General features: G+C 42.8%; 1 protein-coding gene across 6 annotated transcripts in view; it reads right to left on the reverse strand.

Annotated features, from left to right (window-relative positions):
• The window catches only part of AGAP1 (ArfGAP with GTPase domain, ankyrin repeat and PH domain 1), a 457,470-nt gene that overhangs the window by 390,529 nt on the left and 50,946 nt on the right, over window positions 1-15,995 (reverse strand). For all 6 annotated transcript variants that reach the window (XR_009155346.1, XR_009155347.1, XM_058185245.1 and 3 more), the window contains exon 2: window positions 11,633-11,718. Coding sequence is in view for 3 of the 6 variants with exons in the window: in XM_058185245.1 (XP_058041228.1) it covers window positions 11,633-11,718 (86 nt within the window). In the remaining 3 variants the exon portion in view is untranslated. The remainder of the gene's footprint in view (window positions 1-11,632; window positions 11,719-15,995) is intronic.

Here is a 15,995-nt window from a genome sequence, read left to right on the forward strand (position 1 = left end):
CGGCCAAGCGCCTCCGCGCAGCGCCGTCAAAAGCAGTTCGGCCAGGCGAAAGAAAGAAAGAAAGAAAGAGAGAGAGAGAGAGAGAGAATGAAAGAATGAAAGAAGGGGAGGAACGGCCCCTCCTTTCTCTCTCTCTCTCTCTTCCAGCGCCGCCGAAGAGAAGGAAGGGGACTAGGGCACACAGGCGCGCACACACACGCACACACACAAAAAGGCCTTTCCTGCCCGCTCGCAAGATGCTCTTGGCAGGCTCGGAAGAGAAAGAGAATGGAGTAGGGAGTGGGTGGCTGGGGGCGCAATAAGCACGCGAGGCTATTTTTGGTTCTGCGAAAAGGAGGCGTGGGTAATTGTGCGTGAGGGGGTGTGCGCGTGTGTCCACATAGGAATAAGTCTGGCGCCGCGCGCACTAACGAGAGCTAGCTGCCTGCGGTAGAAAGGACTCGCTGCAAGAGGAAGGGGCTGGACTGGGACCGGCTTGGCTCGGGTCCGCGCGGCGAACTGCTCAGCCTTGGGCAAATCCCGCCGGACGATCTCGCCGCCTCTTTGGCGTCTCCTGTGCGGGGTTCCCGAAGTACATCGAGACGTAGACTCGAGTATAAGCCGAGGGGGCGCTTTTCAGCACAAAAAACGTGCTGAAAAACTCGGCTTATACTCGAGTATATACGGTAAGTTCCTTTAGTTTGGTCATTGACCAGCAAATGACATAACCTGTGGTGGATAAAATACAACTACCCCAAACGGCAAATTCACCAAACAGACATTTATCATTGAATTATTTCAGTTGCAAAATATTGGCCAAAGGGAAATTCATGGATTTGCTAGAATGTTCTAGGCAAATTCATGCATTTGCTAGTGATATGGAAAGGAAAATATATTGATATGTGAAAATTGCAAGATAAAGCAGCTATGCATAAACCCACATGGGAAGACAGTCAGGAACTGTTTTCAATAAAGCCATGCAAGTCTAGAAAAAGACACCACTACTTTGCCTATTCAGAAGGAGGAGCTGCATAGGCATTTTCATATTTTCTAAAGCATTTCTTTTTTTAGTAAAGTTTTTTTATTTTTTAGACATAGACAACATTAAAAAACATCTTTTCTGAAAAAAATATCTGCCAAGTACATGTTCATATCCAATTTGTTATTTTCCACCCCCACCTCCATATTTTCATCAATATATTTTCTCTCATTTTTCTTTCCTTATTTATAATCTTCTTAAAAGTCTAATCTTACCTTTCACCCCCATCTTTAATCTTTTATCTAGTTATACTTCTTTTCCCCCTTTTTTTCTATTCCCATTTGTATCAAACCCTTTTATTCCCCCTTAATATATATTCTATTATATCTTCTGCTTAACATCATCATCAATCATATCTTTATATTTCAGTAACAATTTGTAAATTGTTTTGCATCATCCAAAGGAAAAAAAAGAGAAAAGAGAACAGGCAAAAAACTCAATTTAAAAAATTTTCATAATAATTTTTACAATATCATTAAAACTAAAAGTCTATCATAGCCTTCAGTCAACTTTTCTCATATTAAAATCTACTCTCATTACTTAAGTGTTTTCTTTTTTCTCTCCTCCTCCTCTTTTTCTCCTTCTTCCTCTTAAAATTATTTACTCTCTTTGTTTGTCCTGTACTTCCATCCACTCTCCTTTTCTTCCCTTCCCCCATTTTTATCTTTTCTCCACTGATCCCTAAGTAATCTTTTGGTTTGTATTTTTTTTCTCCTGTTCTGCCACTCCTTGTTTCTTCCTCCCTCCATTCTTATTTTTACCCAGTCTTATTTGCAATACTTTTCTGTTCAAAATTCTCATCCCCTTTTAATAATTTCTTTCTTCTTATTGCTAATCCAGTGTAACCTTCTGGTTTCTCCGTGCTGTTTCTCTTTTTATTTTCCCCTTCTTTATAAATCCTATCATCTCTCTCTTTAGACTGATTTAAAGTTTCACATTCATTTAAAAATTCATCATCAACATTTTTTCTTTTGTCTTCCAATACTCTTTCTTGCTTCATGGTTTCTTTATTTGATGTGGATTCCGATGCTGGTCTTACTTCCTCTGGTTCTTGTTTTCCATATGGTCTTGTAACAATTTCTTTTATTTCTTGTCTTTTAATGTTTTGTAATAATTTCTTTTATTTCTTGTCTTAGAGTCATATGCATCTTTTTCATCATTTCGATTATTCCCTGCACCATTCTGTATTTTCAAAGTTATATTTCTTTTTATTATCAAAGTCAAACAGTGTACAGGCAAAAACCTCCCTCTCATTTTCTCACCAGCCATATCTCTTCAGTAGAGGAATTTTCCACAACAAATGCTAATCAATGTAGTTTTCTCTTCTGCCTGAGGGTGTCTTTTTACAATCCACAGTCTAATCAACAATTAACAAAGGTATCCATTTTGTTTCTTTTGTTTGAAGCCACACTTCGTTCAATTTTAATTTTTTAGATGTTCCAATTAATTCCAATTAGTTCAATTTAAAATCAATATCCAGATTTAATTAATTTCAATTCACAGAAGAGGAAAGTCGGAGAGGTTTCCCACATTGTATTTCTAAATGCCCTGTCTTCTTCTTCTTTTCTTCCCCCCTTCTTGTATTCCAACAGCAAGTTTTAAAAGTCCCAAATTTTTCCAACTTTGTTTAAAGGGTTCCTTTCCTCCCCCCCTTTTTTTTGAGGGGTCTCCACTTTAATTTAAAAGTTCCAATTTTCTCGACTCTTAGGGTAATGCTTCTGTTTCTCTTAATTATATTGTGTTTGCATTTCTTCTTAGTTTAGCCGCTATTCTACCGCCAAAATTTTTTTTTCCCCAAATGTCAAATAAAATATTTTCTTGTGCGTTGCTGTTCACTCACTCACCCGACTTCAACACTTTGTTCAAATCACTGCTCCTGTTCAAAATCTTGTCCGGTTGCCCCAGCTTATTGATGGCTGCCGTAGCCACCGCCCCTGCTGTTGAGTCGGAGAGCTATCCTCTGACTTCCGAGAAACTTGCCAGTTCCTCTTTGTCATCCGAGGTGCCTCTCCTTCTTCACTGTCCCTACAGGACTGTTCCGGTCCAAAGACCCCTCAACAGCAGTTTGGCGGCCTGGGGAGCTTGGTGGAGCTCGCTCTTCCCCGTCCGTCTCGCTATGACGCTTCCGGGTTTCCCTAAAGCATTTCTTAAACGATTTCCAAAGCTTTATATCAATAGTGATAAGAAGATGAATGCTGTTCTTAAGATACAACTTCATAAAGAAAAGAAGCAAGTAAATTAATGTTTTCAAGAAATAAATACGGTGTAAGAATTACTGCTTACCCTGAGTTCCTACTAGTAACAATGGGATTTCATTAATATTACGATAGTTTGCCATATGGCTATAGTAGTGGTACACTATCTGGAAGCTCATTTCATCCTCAAGGCTGAAGACAAAAATAACAGCATCCACCCACATGGCAAACTGTAGGGAAAAAAAACCCTTAAAATAGAGGAAATCTGTCAATATCAAGCCACACATTTTAGGATCTAAATGGGTATCAGATTGTCCTGCAACCAATATTTTGTTAGCAAATTACATTAATACGAATTTATAAAGTCAACTTTCTAAGTTGGCTGCTTAAAACATGGGGGTGCTATGACCATTAGAAGAATAGCATGGCACCTTTGAGGATCTCCTCACATGAATTGAATATGCATATGCAGGTACAGAAGGCACTTCTGGCAGATCCAAAGCTGCAGGAGCCCATATTCCATCCGAAACAAGTGGTTGTCCAATCTTTTACTGAAAATCTTCAGCAATGAAGCAACCACTACTCTGGGAGCAAACTGTTCCACTGTCAGGACAGAATCTTGAGGTACTCCACTGAATGCTTCTCTTCACATAGAGGTAGTTCCACTGAAGACCATATGCTGAGTACAAATGGTCAGACAACTGCAAATCCATCTGATGGTGGTCCTGTCTATCCCAAATCTTACCAAGAAGTAGACTGTGATCTACTTTTTTTATCAAATGCCTTACTGAAATCTAAGTATACTATATTCACAGCATTTTCTTGATCCACTAATTTAGTCATTTTTATCAAAAGAATGTATTCAAGTACATGACCATGAATAACATCTAAAGGACACTTTGGTGTGTATTTATTGATTTTTAGGTTTTTTATTTTATAATTTGAAATAATTTGAAATTGACCAGGACTTGAAATTTTGTTCCTTTTATAAAATAATTTTTATTTTAAGTGCATGAGGATTTACCCCAAACAATTAATGTAATGTCTTTGTTATTCTTGAGTTCACTTTTTTACAGTTAATTGCCAATTACAGATGCTCTCAATATTACCAATCTCCATTAGTATAAGTTTAATCACATACATATTCAAACCTAGATTACTCCTCTAAAGGTTACAACTGTCATTCAGAGCATTTATATTAGCCTAAATTTATTTTATTCACTACTCTCTTCTGACCAACTCAATCATTTGAGCTCAAGAAAGAAATAGACTGTATTTAAAAAAGGTTATTATGATGAAGGGAAAATGACTTATCATCATGGAGTGAGTATATTTTCCACCTCAAAGCATGATGAGTTTAAGGCAGAAAGAAGAGAGGAAAAGGATGGCTGAGACCAAAGAAACCTCTCAGGACTTTTTATTTACAATATTTTTTGGAGTATAAGATGCACATTAGTTTTTGGGGAAGAAAAAAAGAAAAAAAATTCTGCCTCTGCCTACCAGCATCCCTTGATATTCATCTGGCTACCATCTTTGCAGCAAACAGCAAATAACCTGATCACCTTCAGCACGTTATTGCAGTCTAATCTAGCATGAACAGCTGATTGGCGATTGGATCGGCCTCCCAGAATACCGCTAATCAGCTCTTCCAGGCTGCGGGGATTGCCACAGCACATCGCCTCCGATCTCCACCTCCAAGCAGTGCGTTTTCAGCCTCCGTGCATTGCATTTTTGGCCTCTGCACGCCCAGTTTTTCGCCTCTGTGCGTCCCATTTTCGGTTGGTTCCAGGCATGAAGACCAAAAATGGAGCATGCAGAGGCCAAAAACGTGATGCACGGAGGCTGAAAATGGGCGTTGGCTTACCTGAACGCCCCTTCTTGGAGAAGTGGGAATGCCGGTCAGGTTGGGGGTTTCCCTCGTGCTAGCCAATTAGGACCGAGACTGCTTATTTTCTTTTGGCCCCGCCTCCTCTTGCCTTCCAGCTTTTCGGCGAGGACGCTGTAGCAGTCTGATGTGTCTACCTGAAATGATAAAGAATTAGTAGCCACCCCACCCCGACACCCCTTGAGCTGGCAGGAATAACCCCAGGGTGGAACTGACCGGCATTCCCACTTCTCCAAGAAGGGGCGTTCAGGTAAACCAATGCCCATTCTCCCAGTCAGTGGAAATGCCAGTCAGGTTGGGGACATACCAAAGTAGGCATCCCCATCGGGTGGGAAACTGCTGGCTCTCTCCAATGATGGGTCGGCCAGGACTTGTTGAAGTACACGCCTTCCAAAGGCCGCATCAGCCAATGCGTATGCGTCAAATTTATAATGCCTTATAAACGGTGTCGGGGATGACCAGGTGGCCGCAGTACAAATCTCCTGAATCGAAGCGTGTGTGTTCCATGCCGCCGAAGTTGCAGCGCTTTGGGTAGAATGAGCTGATATACGCCCAGGAACGGGCAATGATTGTTGTTGATAGGCTGCCACAATGGTAGCATGGATCCATCTGCTCAATGTGCGAGAGTTTATCTTTAGACCCAATGTGGCTGGTAAGTAGGATATGAACAAGGACTCTGATTTCCGAAAGGACGCTGTACGAGAAAGATATATCTTTAACGCCCTGCGGATGTCCAGAGTGTGCCATACTTTCTCTTGTCTGTGTACTGGTGAGGGACAGAAGTCCGGAAGTACAAGTTCCTGCGCTCGGTGAAAAACTGTATTCACTTTGGTCATGAATGTAGGATCTAGTCTGAGAATTACTCTATTGGAGTGGAACACACATAGGTCTTTTCTGACCGAAAGAGCTGCAAGTTCAGAAACTCTGCGTGCCAACGTAATTACTACTAGAAATGAGACTTTGAATTATAAGAATCATGGGGTGACCTCTCTCAGAGGTTCAAATGGAGGCTTGGTTAGTGCTGTCAGAACCACGTTGAGCCTCCAGGTTGGGAAACAGTGTACCATTGGCGATCACAGATTAGAAGCATCTCTTAGAAAGATGCGGATTAGAGGGTCCTTGGCTGCTGCTGTGAATGCGCCGCCAGCCATAACTGAGGAGAGTGCCACCACTTGCCTTTGCAATGTGTTAGGCACCAAGTCTTTTTTGAATCCACTTTGCAGAAATCGTAAGATGTGGAAAACAGATGCCTCAGTAGATACCACTGAATTATCAGTGCACCAGGTACAGAAGGAACACCAAGTGTTCTCGTAAATACGAGAAGTAGACGGACGGGAGGCCTGAAGGATTTCGATCACCTCGTCAGGGAGGCTCGATGCCCTGAGGAAACCCCGCTCAATCTCCAGACAGTGAGCTGGAACCATTGCGGGTTTGGATGATTGAGGGGACCCTGAATAAGGACTACTTCTTTGGCTGGAATTCTCCAAGGTGGTGCCACTGACAAGGAAAGAAGGTCTGCATACCAAGGCCTCTTTGGCCAGTGGGGAGCCACCATAATGAGCTCCGCTCTGTATTCTAGAACCCTGGAGATGACCCTTGGGATCAGTGATAGAGGGGGGAATGCATACAGTAGTCCTTGTGGCCAAGGACATCTCAACGCATCTACTCCCTCCGCTCCAGGAGATGGGTATCGAGAGAAAAACCTCGGAACCTGACGGTTGAGTTGTGAGGCAAATAGGTTGATCGACAGCCGGCCGAATCTGGTCACAAGTTGTTGAAATAGGAAGGGATGTAGAGACCACTCTGTCGGGTCTATCGCATGGCGACTGAGAGAGTCTGCCCGGATATTGTTGATTCCCGATATATGGGCCGCTGACAGAGAATTTAGGTTGGCCTCCACCCAGGTGCCGAGTCGTATGGTCTCGCGCATCAGAGACAAGGAATGGGTACCACCCAATTTGTTGACATGTGCTTTCACGGTTGTATTGTCTGTCAGAATTAATACATCCCTGCCTGTGACTAATTTGCTGAAGCTGCGTAGAGCCAGGTAAATGGCTCCTAGTTCTAACAGGTTGATGTTTGACAGGCTCTCTTGGCCTGGGCCATGTGAGGACCTAGATGGGTGCCCCAGCCAGTCAAGCTGGCATCTGTAGTTATTGTTATTCTTGCAGGTTCCCTGAAACTGCTTTCTTTGCTCAGCGCTTCGGAAGTCCACCACGCTAGGGAATCCCTGACTTCCTGAGGTAAGGCAACTTGCCTGTGGTTTGAGCTGCGATGGTGACGTTGGTGTGGTAACAGATGCCATTGCAGGGGCCTGCAATGAAGACGGGACCATGGAACGATGCCAAAGGTCGACACCATTTTACCCAAGAGTTGGGATAATTGCAAGATAGAGGAGTGTGTGTGTCTTCTACAGCGGGAAGCTAAGGAGGAAAGACTAACTCTACGTTCCTCAGACAGAAAAACCATCATTTCTGTGGAGTTTATTTGAGCGCCCAGATGCAGGATTAGAGTGCTTGGGTGAAGGATGCTCTTCTCCCAGTTAATGCAGAATCCGTGGGCCTGGAGTTCCCTGACGATGACCTGCAAGTCAATTCTGGCAGACTCGGGAGTGTCAGATAGGACAAGGATATCATCAAGATATGCCTGTATCCTGATGGGAAAGGAATGGATGTGGGCTATCAGGGCTGCTAGGACCTTTGTGAACACCCTCAGGGCAGAAGAAAGGCCAAACGGCATAGCCCTGTATTGGAAGTGCCGTCCTGAGTAGGCAAAACGAAGGTACTTGCGAAAATGAGGGTGTATGGGGATGTGGAGGTAAGCCTCCGACAAGTCAATGGAGGACATAAGGTCCTCTTGACGAATATTGGATAATATGGAAGAGAGGGTGGACATTTTGAACCGCCTCTGTGGCTCAGACTGGTAAGACAGTCTGTTATTAACACAGCTGCCTGCAATTACTGCAGGTTCTAGTCCCACCAGGTAGGTAAAATGAGGACCCAGATTGTTGGGGACAATAAGTTGACTTTGTATATAAATATACAAATAGGATGAAGACTATTGCTAACATAGTGTAAGCCGCCCTGAGTCTTCAGAGAAGGGCGGGATATAAATGCAAATAAAAAAATAAAATAAAAAAAATAAAAAAATAAAAAATAAATTGCGCTGTGTGTTACTGACTTGTCCCAAAGGCCGTTGAGTTTGTTGCTGACTGTAGGATTCTGTGCTCCGAAACGACTGGGTCCTGCTGTATGGATGACTGCGGATGTCGCTTCGGCAGGAAGTTATGGGAAGTACCTTGCGCTTGTCGCGGGTCTTGATTAGTAACGGCTCAAGAGGAGCTCCAAACAACTTGTCTCCCACATACGGTGAAGAGGCCAGACGCCACTTACTACGGGCATCTGACTGCCAATTACGAAGCCACAGCAGGCGCCTCGAGGTGACCGAGGCTCCAATAGCTTTTGCCGCAAACCGTTAGTTAATCAAGGTCTCAGCAGGGGTAGATACATCTAGTCCTTGCTAGACCAAGACGAAAAGCTGGAAAGCAAGAGGAGGTGGGGCCAAAAGAAAATAAGCAGTCTCGGTCCTAATTGGCTAGCACGAGGGAAACCCCCAACCTGACCGGCATTCCCACTGACTGGGAGAATGCAACGCACAAAGGCCGAAAATGCGATGTACAGATGCGGCGATCGGCGGCGATGTGCTGTGGCAATCCTTGCAGTCTGGAACAAGTCTAAAACGGGGCATGTGGAGACCGAAAACATAAGCAGAGGCCAAAAGTCCCAAAGAGTGGGGGCCAGTGGTTGGGCGGGGCTTTGGCAACTTTTGGGGTATAAGACATACCACAATTCTCATCCACTTTTAGGGGGGGGTGCATCTTCTACTCCAAAAAGTACAGCAGCTTTAAAGTGACTAGGGCTTGAAGTAGTTCAGCTTCCTCATGGAGAACTAATGGTTCTCTCAAAACAGGAGTATCAGTTGAAATGCAAAAGAGATAGTTCCTATTAGCAAAGGAAAAACTTTCCCAGCTTAGGCCACTGTTCTAACCTGCCCAGTGGGGAGAGGTAGGTTGTTGCTGCAATACACCTTATTTATTTAGTTGGACATTACTATTTAATAGCTTGAAAGACTGAAGCTTCAACGGAGACTTGTGTCCAGTGTTTGCTCCCTGAAACTTAACTCTTTGTTTACTCCACTTGTCTTTTCATAAAGAGATTACTGTCATCATTGCAAAAGAGAAAGTTAACCACAGTTCAGTTTCTCTATGTTACTATTTTTCAATTTTAATGAAGGCTCTTAGTAATGTCTTGCTTTAGGCACAAAGCCCGCTAGGTGATTTTGGACCAGTCATGCTCAGCCCTAGGAAGAAGGCAATCTTGACAGGGTCTAGAACAGGGCTGTCAAATTCATGGCCCACGGGCCAAATGTGTGATGTGCTAGCCACGCCCATGACTAGTTTATTGAAGAGGGAAAAAGTCCTGATACAACACATAACACTGCTGTGATGACACCCTGGTCTAGAACATAGAATTGGTTGGAAGGGAACTTGCTCAAGCAGGAGATTGTATGCCATTCTGGACAAATGGTTGTCCAATGTCTTCTTATAAACCTCCAGTGATTGTGTAAGATTGTTCAATTTCTGGGGAAGCTGTTCCACTTATTGTTATGTCAGGAAATTTCTTCTTAGTTCTAGATTGGCTCTCTCTTTAATGATCTTTCATCTGTTCTTTATTTATTGATTTGACTTCTATAGCCACCTATCTCAGCAAATGACTCTGGCCAGCTCACAACTCAGAAACATATTACAATTGAAATATTTTTAAAAATTTAAAACAATAAAACTGGTAAAAATCATTAAAACATTAAAAACATTAAAATATCTAATACATACAAAACAAGACATCTGGCCTATTAAAATATAGCCAGGAAGTGGGATCCTTGGCACATATAGTGTCCCAGGCTTGGGAGTATACCCATTCTTGTCCTGCCCTCAGGTGATTTGGAGAATAGGTCAACTCCCTCTTCTCTGTGACAGCCCTTTAAGTTCTGAAGGACTGCTATCATGTCATGTGCACAGCATTACCTGATCTACTAATTTAATCACTTTGTCAAGGAAGGGAATAGAAGCGGAATTTATCAAATCTGCAGATGATACTAAGCAGGCAGGAATAGCCAACACCCTAGATGATAGGCTCAAGATCCACATGGATCTTGACAGACTTGAACACTGGGCTCTAACTAACAAAATGAAATTCAATGTAGAGAAAAATAAAGTCCTTCACTTAGGCAAAAAAACCCCAATTACACATATAAATTGGGAGAAACCAGGCTTAATAGCAGTAACTGTGACAGGGATCTTTGAGTCTTAGTGGACAATCAATTAAATACAAGCCAAGTGTGTGCAGCAGCAGCCAAAAAAGCCAGTGCAATCCTAAATTGCATTAACAGAGAGACCCTTCGTAAGACCACACCTAGAATACTGCATCCAGTTTTGGTCACCTCCCTATAAAAAGATGTTGAGACTCGAGAGACTCTAGAGAAGAGCAACAAAGATAATTAGGGGACTGGAGGCTAAAACATATGAAGAACAGTTGTAAGAACTAGAAACAGCTAGCCTAATGAAGAGAAGGATCAGGAGTGACATGATAGCAGTGTCCCAGTATTTGAGGGGCTGTCACAGAGAGGAGGGGGACGACCTATTTTCCAAAGCACTCAAAGGCCAGACAAGGAATAATGGATGGAAATTGATCGAGGAGATATTCAACCTAGAAATAAGGAGAAATTTTCTGACAGTGAGAACAATCAATCAATGGAACAGCTTGCCTTCAGAAGTTGTGGATGCTTCATCACATCTTTCAAGATGAGAATGGACAGCCACTTGTCAGAAATGGTATAGGGTCTCCTGCTTGATCAGAGTGTCGGACTAACTCGGTCCCTTCCAACTCAGTTATTCTGTTCCGTCTAGCACGATCTATTCTAACAAACCCATGTTGGCTTCTGGTAATCTCCTTGCTTGTTTCTAGGTGCTCACAAATCCACTGCTTGATTATCTTTTCCAGGATATTTCCAAATATTGATGTCAGGCTGATTGGTCCATAGTTTCCTAGATCCACTCCCCTCCCCCCCCCCCACCTTTTTTTTTTTAAGATTGGAACCACATCAGCTCTTTCCAGTCTTTTGGTAGTTCCCCTATGCACCTAACTAAGTCTCCAGGAGTCAACAATTACTTGAAAGGCCAGTAAAAAACAATTACTATTTTATTAATCTAGATTCTAATACAAAAAGAGAAAAAGTGTTTTTATTTTCTATACTGGCTTGGATTCAGACTTCATTCCAACTAGTGTAGGGAAGAGGAGGTTTTGTTTTGCTTTCAATTCCTCCTTTCCACGTTTTTATAATTTGTTCTGAATAGATGAGACGGGTATGGTGAAAAGGAAGTCTGCTGAAACCATTTCCTTCATTATTTTCTGTTGGAAATGTTACCCATTCAGCTCCAAATTTCAGATTACTAAAATAATTAAGCATAATACATACCTGTGCTTCAGGAGGACCTCCTTCATCTCTAATTAACAATTGGTAACTCTGTCCATCAATTACTATCTCTTTCTTGAATCTCCCACCTGTCATAGAAAGCAATCCATTAGAGAAATCAAGGTTTTACTTGAAATAAAAATTGCTCTGAGTGCTTGAAAAATGCTGTAGTAATTAAAGTTTTAAGCTTTCTAGCAAATTCCATAAAAAAGACAAAGTAGAAAACCATATATACTTTTGTAGGTCACCTACTTCCTATTGTCAGGGTTCCAAGTAATAAACCCAAAGCAATCAAAACTCTGAGGCCTGGAGTCTCCTCAAAGCAACATTTTATTTGGGATATCATATTGGCACAGTTGGTGAAAACCTGACTCTGAAGGACCCAGGGTTTTCCCCACCCAAATCAAAGCCCAAAGTTCTTGTTCTCCAGGTCACATGTCCATCACATGGTCCAATCAGGTCATAGTCCCAACTCTGGCTGGCTTTGGACCATGCCCTTCCAACACCTGGTAGGGCTTCCTTGACTCCCATGAGAAAGAATGTTATTTTGACAACACATCCCCCATCTGTCTCTACCTCCCTCATTACGTTCCCACAGTTCCCCCCCCCCCCCCGCCTTGCTGTGGCAGCTCTTAAGATGCTCCCAAAATGGCTTCAGGGCTGACAGGATGCCCCCTCCCCCTCAGTTGAGAAGGACCTCCTGGAAGAGAAAATCAAAGGGAGGGCTACACATCCCCCAGCTATCTCTACCTCCCCCCTTACGTTCCCACAGCTCACCCTCCCTGGCCTCACTGTAGCAGCCTGGAGATGCTCCCAAAATGGCTTCAGGGGTGATAATTAACTTTACATTTGGATCCAAATATCTGATAAATAGTAATAATTGGTTTAAAACATGAGCTTCTTATTTTATTTTTAAAAGTCAAATTTATAAAGCAAAATAAGCATTATGGAAATGATTTCTTCTAGGCTTTTTCTGTCACCAGATTATTATAAAATTACAATGGGTCAAATCAGAGCTAATGGAACTTAAATCCTACAAGCACTTCAAGATTCATCTTTTGCCAGTAGAATGACAAGTAGACTTGAGGACTCAGAAGGCTTACAGCCAATTTTAGCACTCTATGAATTACAACTATTTCTGCAGAAAAACAAATGTGTTTTAGTAAATCACACACTAGCAACCTCCTATTTAGGTTGTTTGTGCTATTGGTTAATGATACTATAAACAATATGAAAGCTTCAGCTAGTGAAGCATATAGCAAATAATTCAACCCATTAGTGATTATATTTATAGTCCCAAATAATCAGTTAACTCAATACCTCACAAAAATACTTAAATATACAGTCTATGTTCAAGAGGTAAGATCTGTCAAGTAGCTCACTTATTCTCTTAATTCAATTAGAGCAATATATACTGTCCTTCACATATTGAAATGGAAGGACATCAAATTTAATTCAGCCCACAAGTGGATTAGCCCATTTGACTTATTTAATCTCAGTGTGGGGTTTAATTTTTGGCAAAGTGAAATAATTTCCATTCTTGAAATCAATGCAGCTTGCATATTTTGAACACAATGAGAGTTAAAGAGTGTCAATATGATGCTTTCATTGTGCTCTTGGACTGGGATAGGAAGGAGACAATATCAGGTTTGTCTGGTTCGGTCTGGCACCTCACAGGCATCCTGCCATCAAAGGATTGGACGGGGAAAACAGAGGGACAATAAATCTGTAAGTGTACGTGATGGGGAATCAGAAGGAGGGAATGACATAAATAAACTGGCCAGATCCAATTTGTACTAGCATCCCAAGTCCAGGCTCCCTGATAAATGGATTCGCATGGACTCTCCCTGGAAGAAAACATACAGACACCTAGAAAATAAACATCATCAAATGTCCCTAAAAAAGTAGCATCATCAACTGCTCCTGTGATAGGTAGAAAAATGCCCCAAACCTCCCTAGGAAAAAAAAAGGTGAGTGTTGGTGATAGGGGACTTAGTTCTCAAGGGAATTGAATAAGCCATTTATAGACCAGTCAATCCAGAGAGGTATGTTGTCTCCCTTGAGCAAAAATCAAAGATGTGGCTGAGAAACTAACCAAAATAATAAAACCCACAGATTACTACTCTTTTCTACTAGGGACAGTAGGGACAAATGATACAAAATATAGGGACAAATGACACAAAAAAGGACTTGAAAACAATATTGAGTGATTATGAGCAGCTAGGCAAGAAACTTGCACAAGTTTCACAAGTAGTTTTTTATCTGTACTGCCAAAGAAAGGTCAACATCCAGTAAGAGAAAAGGGGATTCTAGAAGTGAACCACTGGCTAAAGGGTTGATGTTGCAAAAATACAATTTGGATTCCTGGACCATGGTCTGCACTACATCCATGATGGGCTTTTGGCAAGGGATGGGCTGCACCTCACAAAGACTGGGAAGAATATTTTCAGAAAACGAGTAGCTCAACTTATCAGGAGGGCTTTAAACTAAAATCGAGGGGAGAAGGTGACCAAACTTTAGGATCTCCAGAACTTAATTCCAAGTAAAAACTCCTAGAAAACAAGTCAAATAATGAGATAAGGAGAGATGGGAAGGAAGACAAATTCAAACACCAAATAAGAGACATATGAAGTAGACCCGGAGTCAGACATAAAGATCTCAAGTGCCCATATACAAATCCACAAAGTTTGGGGAACAGTGTGAACTTGAATTATTAATACATGAAGGTAGGGGGGTAGCGGTTGTTATAAATGAGGGTCTAGAACCGAGGGAGGTCACTGTCCTGCAGATAGCCGATTGTGAATCCCTCCTTGTGAAGTGGGGCCATGGGGTGCAGGTGGGCGTGCTGATTGCGTACCTGGCTCCTTGCTACGTAACAGCAGCCCTGCCTGAGCTGTTGGAGATGATAGCCGGGACGGCAGTTGAGACCTCCAGACTTATGGTTATGGGAGATTTCAACCTGCCGTCGGCGGGCGAATCATTAACGACAGCTCGGGAGTTCATGGCTTTCATGACGGCCTTGGACCTGACCCAGATAGTTAATGGTCCCACCCACATTGGGGGTAACACTCTGGACTTGATTTTTGTCTCGGGACAGTGGCTTAATGATCTGGAGTTAGGGGATTTAATTTTTAAACCCCTGTCATGGTCAGATCATTTACTCCTTCAGCTAGACTTTTGAACCACTGCACCGCACCACAGGGAGACGGAGCCGATTCGATGGTTCCGTCCCAGGCGCCTGATGGACCCAGAGAGGTTTCTGATGGAGCTTGGGCCGTTTCCCGGGGAATTAGCCCACGGCTCGGCCCAAGAACTGGTGGCCGCCTGGGAAGAGGCAGTGGCCGGGGCTTTGGACAGCGTCGTGCCTTTGCGGCTTCTGACCCGGCGCCGAACTCGACCAGCTCCTTGGTATAACGAGGAGCTGACAGAGATGAAGCGCCGGAAAAGATGCCTAGAGAGTGTTTGGAGGTCCAGCCGCTCTGAATCCGACCGAACACTAGTGAGGTCTTATATTCAGACCTACCTAGTGGCAATAAGAACGGCAAAACATAACTATTTTTCCGCTCTTATTGCATTGGCAGATAATCGCCCAGCCACCCTGTTTAGGGTGACCCGCTCCCTGCTTACGCAGGAGGCTCCGGAGGACCCCTTGCAGGGGCGTGCTGAGGATTTTGTACGGTATCTTTCCGATAAAATTGCTCGGATCCGGGACAGACTGGACACTGATTGGATAGATTCAGGCGGGATGACGGGGACGGGTCTTGCGGATATTACCTGGGCTGAGTTTGATCCTGTGACTCTCAACGACATGGACAGGTTGTTGGGTACGCTGAATCCCACCACATGTTTATTGGACCCGTGTCCCTCCTGGTTGGTACTGGCCACACGGGAGGTTACACGAGGCTGGCTCCTGGGAGTTACCAACGCTTCCTTGTTGGGGGGCATTTTCCCCCTTCCCCCCTAAGCCTGTGTTACGGGTAATCTTGGCTCACAACCAAATGTTGTGGACTATTGAGCAAAATAAGATGCTTCATAAGGAAGAAATGAGTGGAACTTTGAAGGAGATGATTTGATTTTCCAAAGCATAAAGGACATCATAGAAAAAAGGTTTAAGGAGATTATGGAAAAAATGGAAAAAAACTATATGAGGGATGATGAGTAAAGATCTAGATGCTCAGAAAAGGGAGGAGCTAACAGAAGGAATGGAGGAAAAGATAGAACCGAAGAACCAGCAAACAAAAGAAGACAAGGAGGAGGTAATAATAAAAATAACAGTGATTGATTTAATTAAACCAGGAGGAAATATTTTAAGAGAGTTGAAAAGAGAATTTGAGATACAGGAAAATACTGTTGAATGGGAGATAGA

Source organism: Ahaetulla prasina, chromosome 1 (genome assembly GCF_028640845.1).
Source record: "Ahaetulla prasina isolate Xishuangbanna chromosome 1, ASM2864084v1, whole genome shotgun sequence".
In the NCBI taxonomy this organism is placed as follows: domain Eukaryota; kingdom Metazoa; phylum Chordata; class Lepidosauria; order Squamata; family Colubridae; genus Ahaetulla; species Ahaetulla prasina.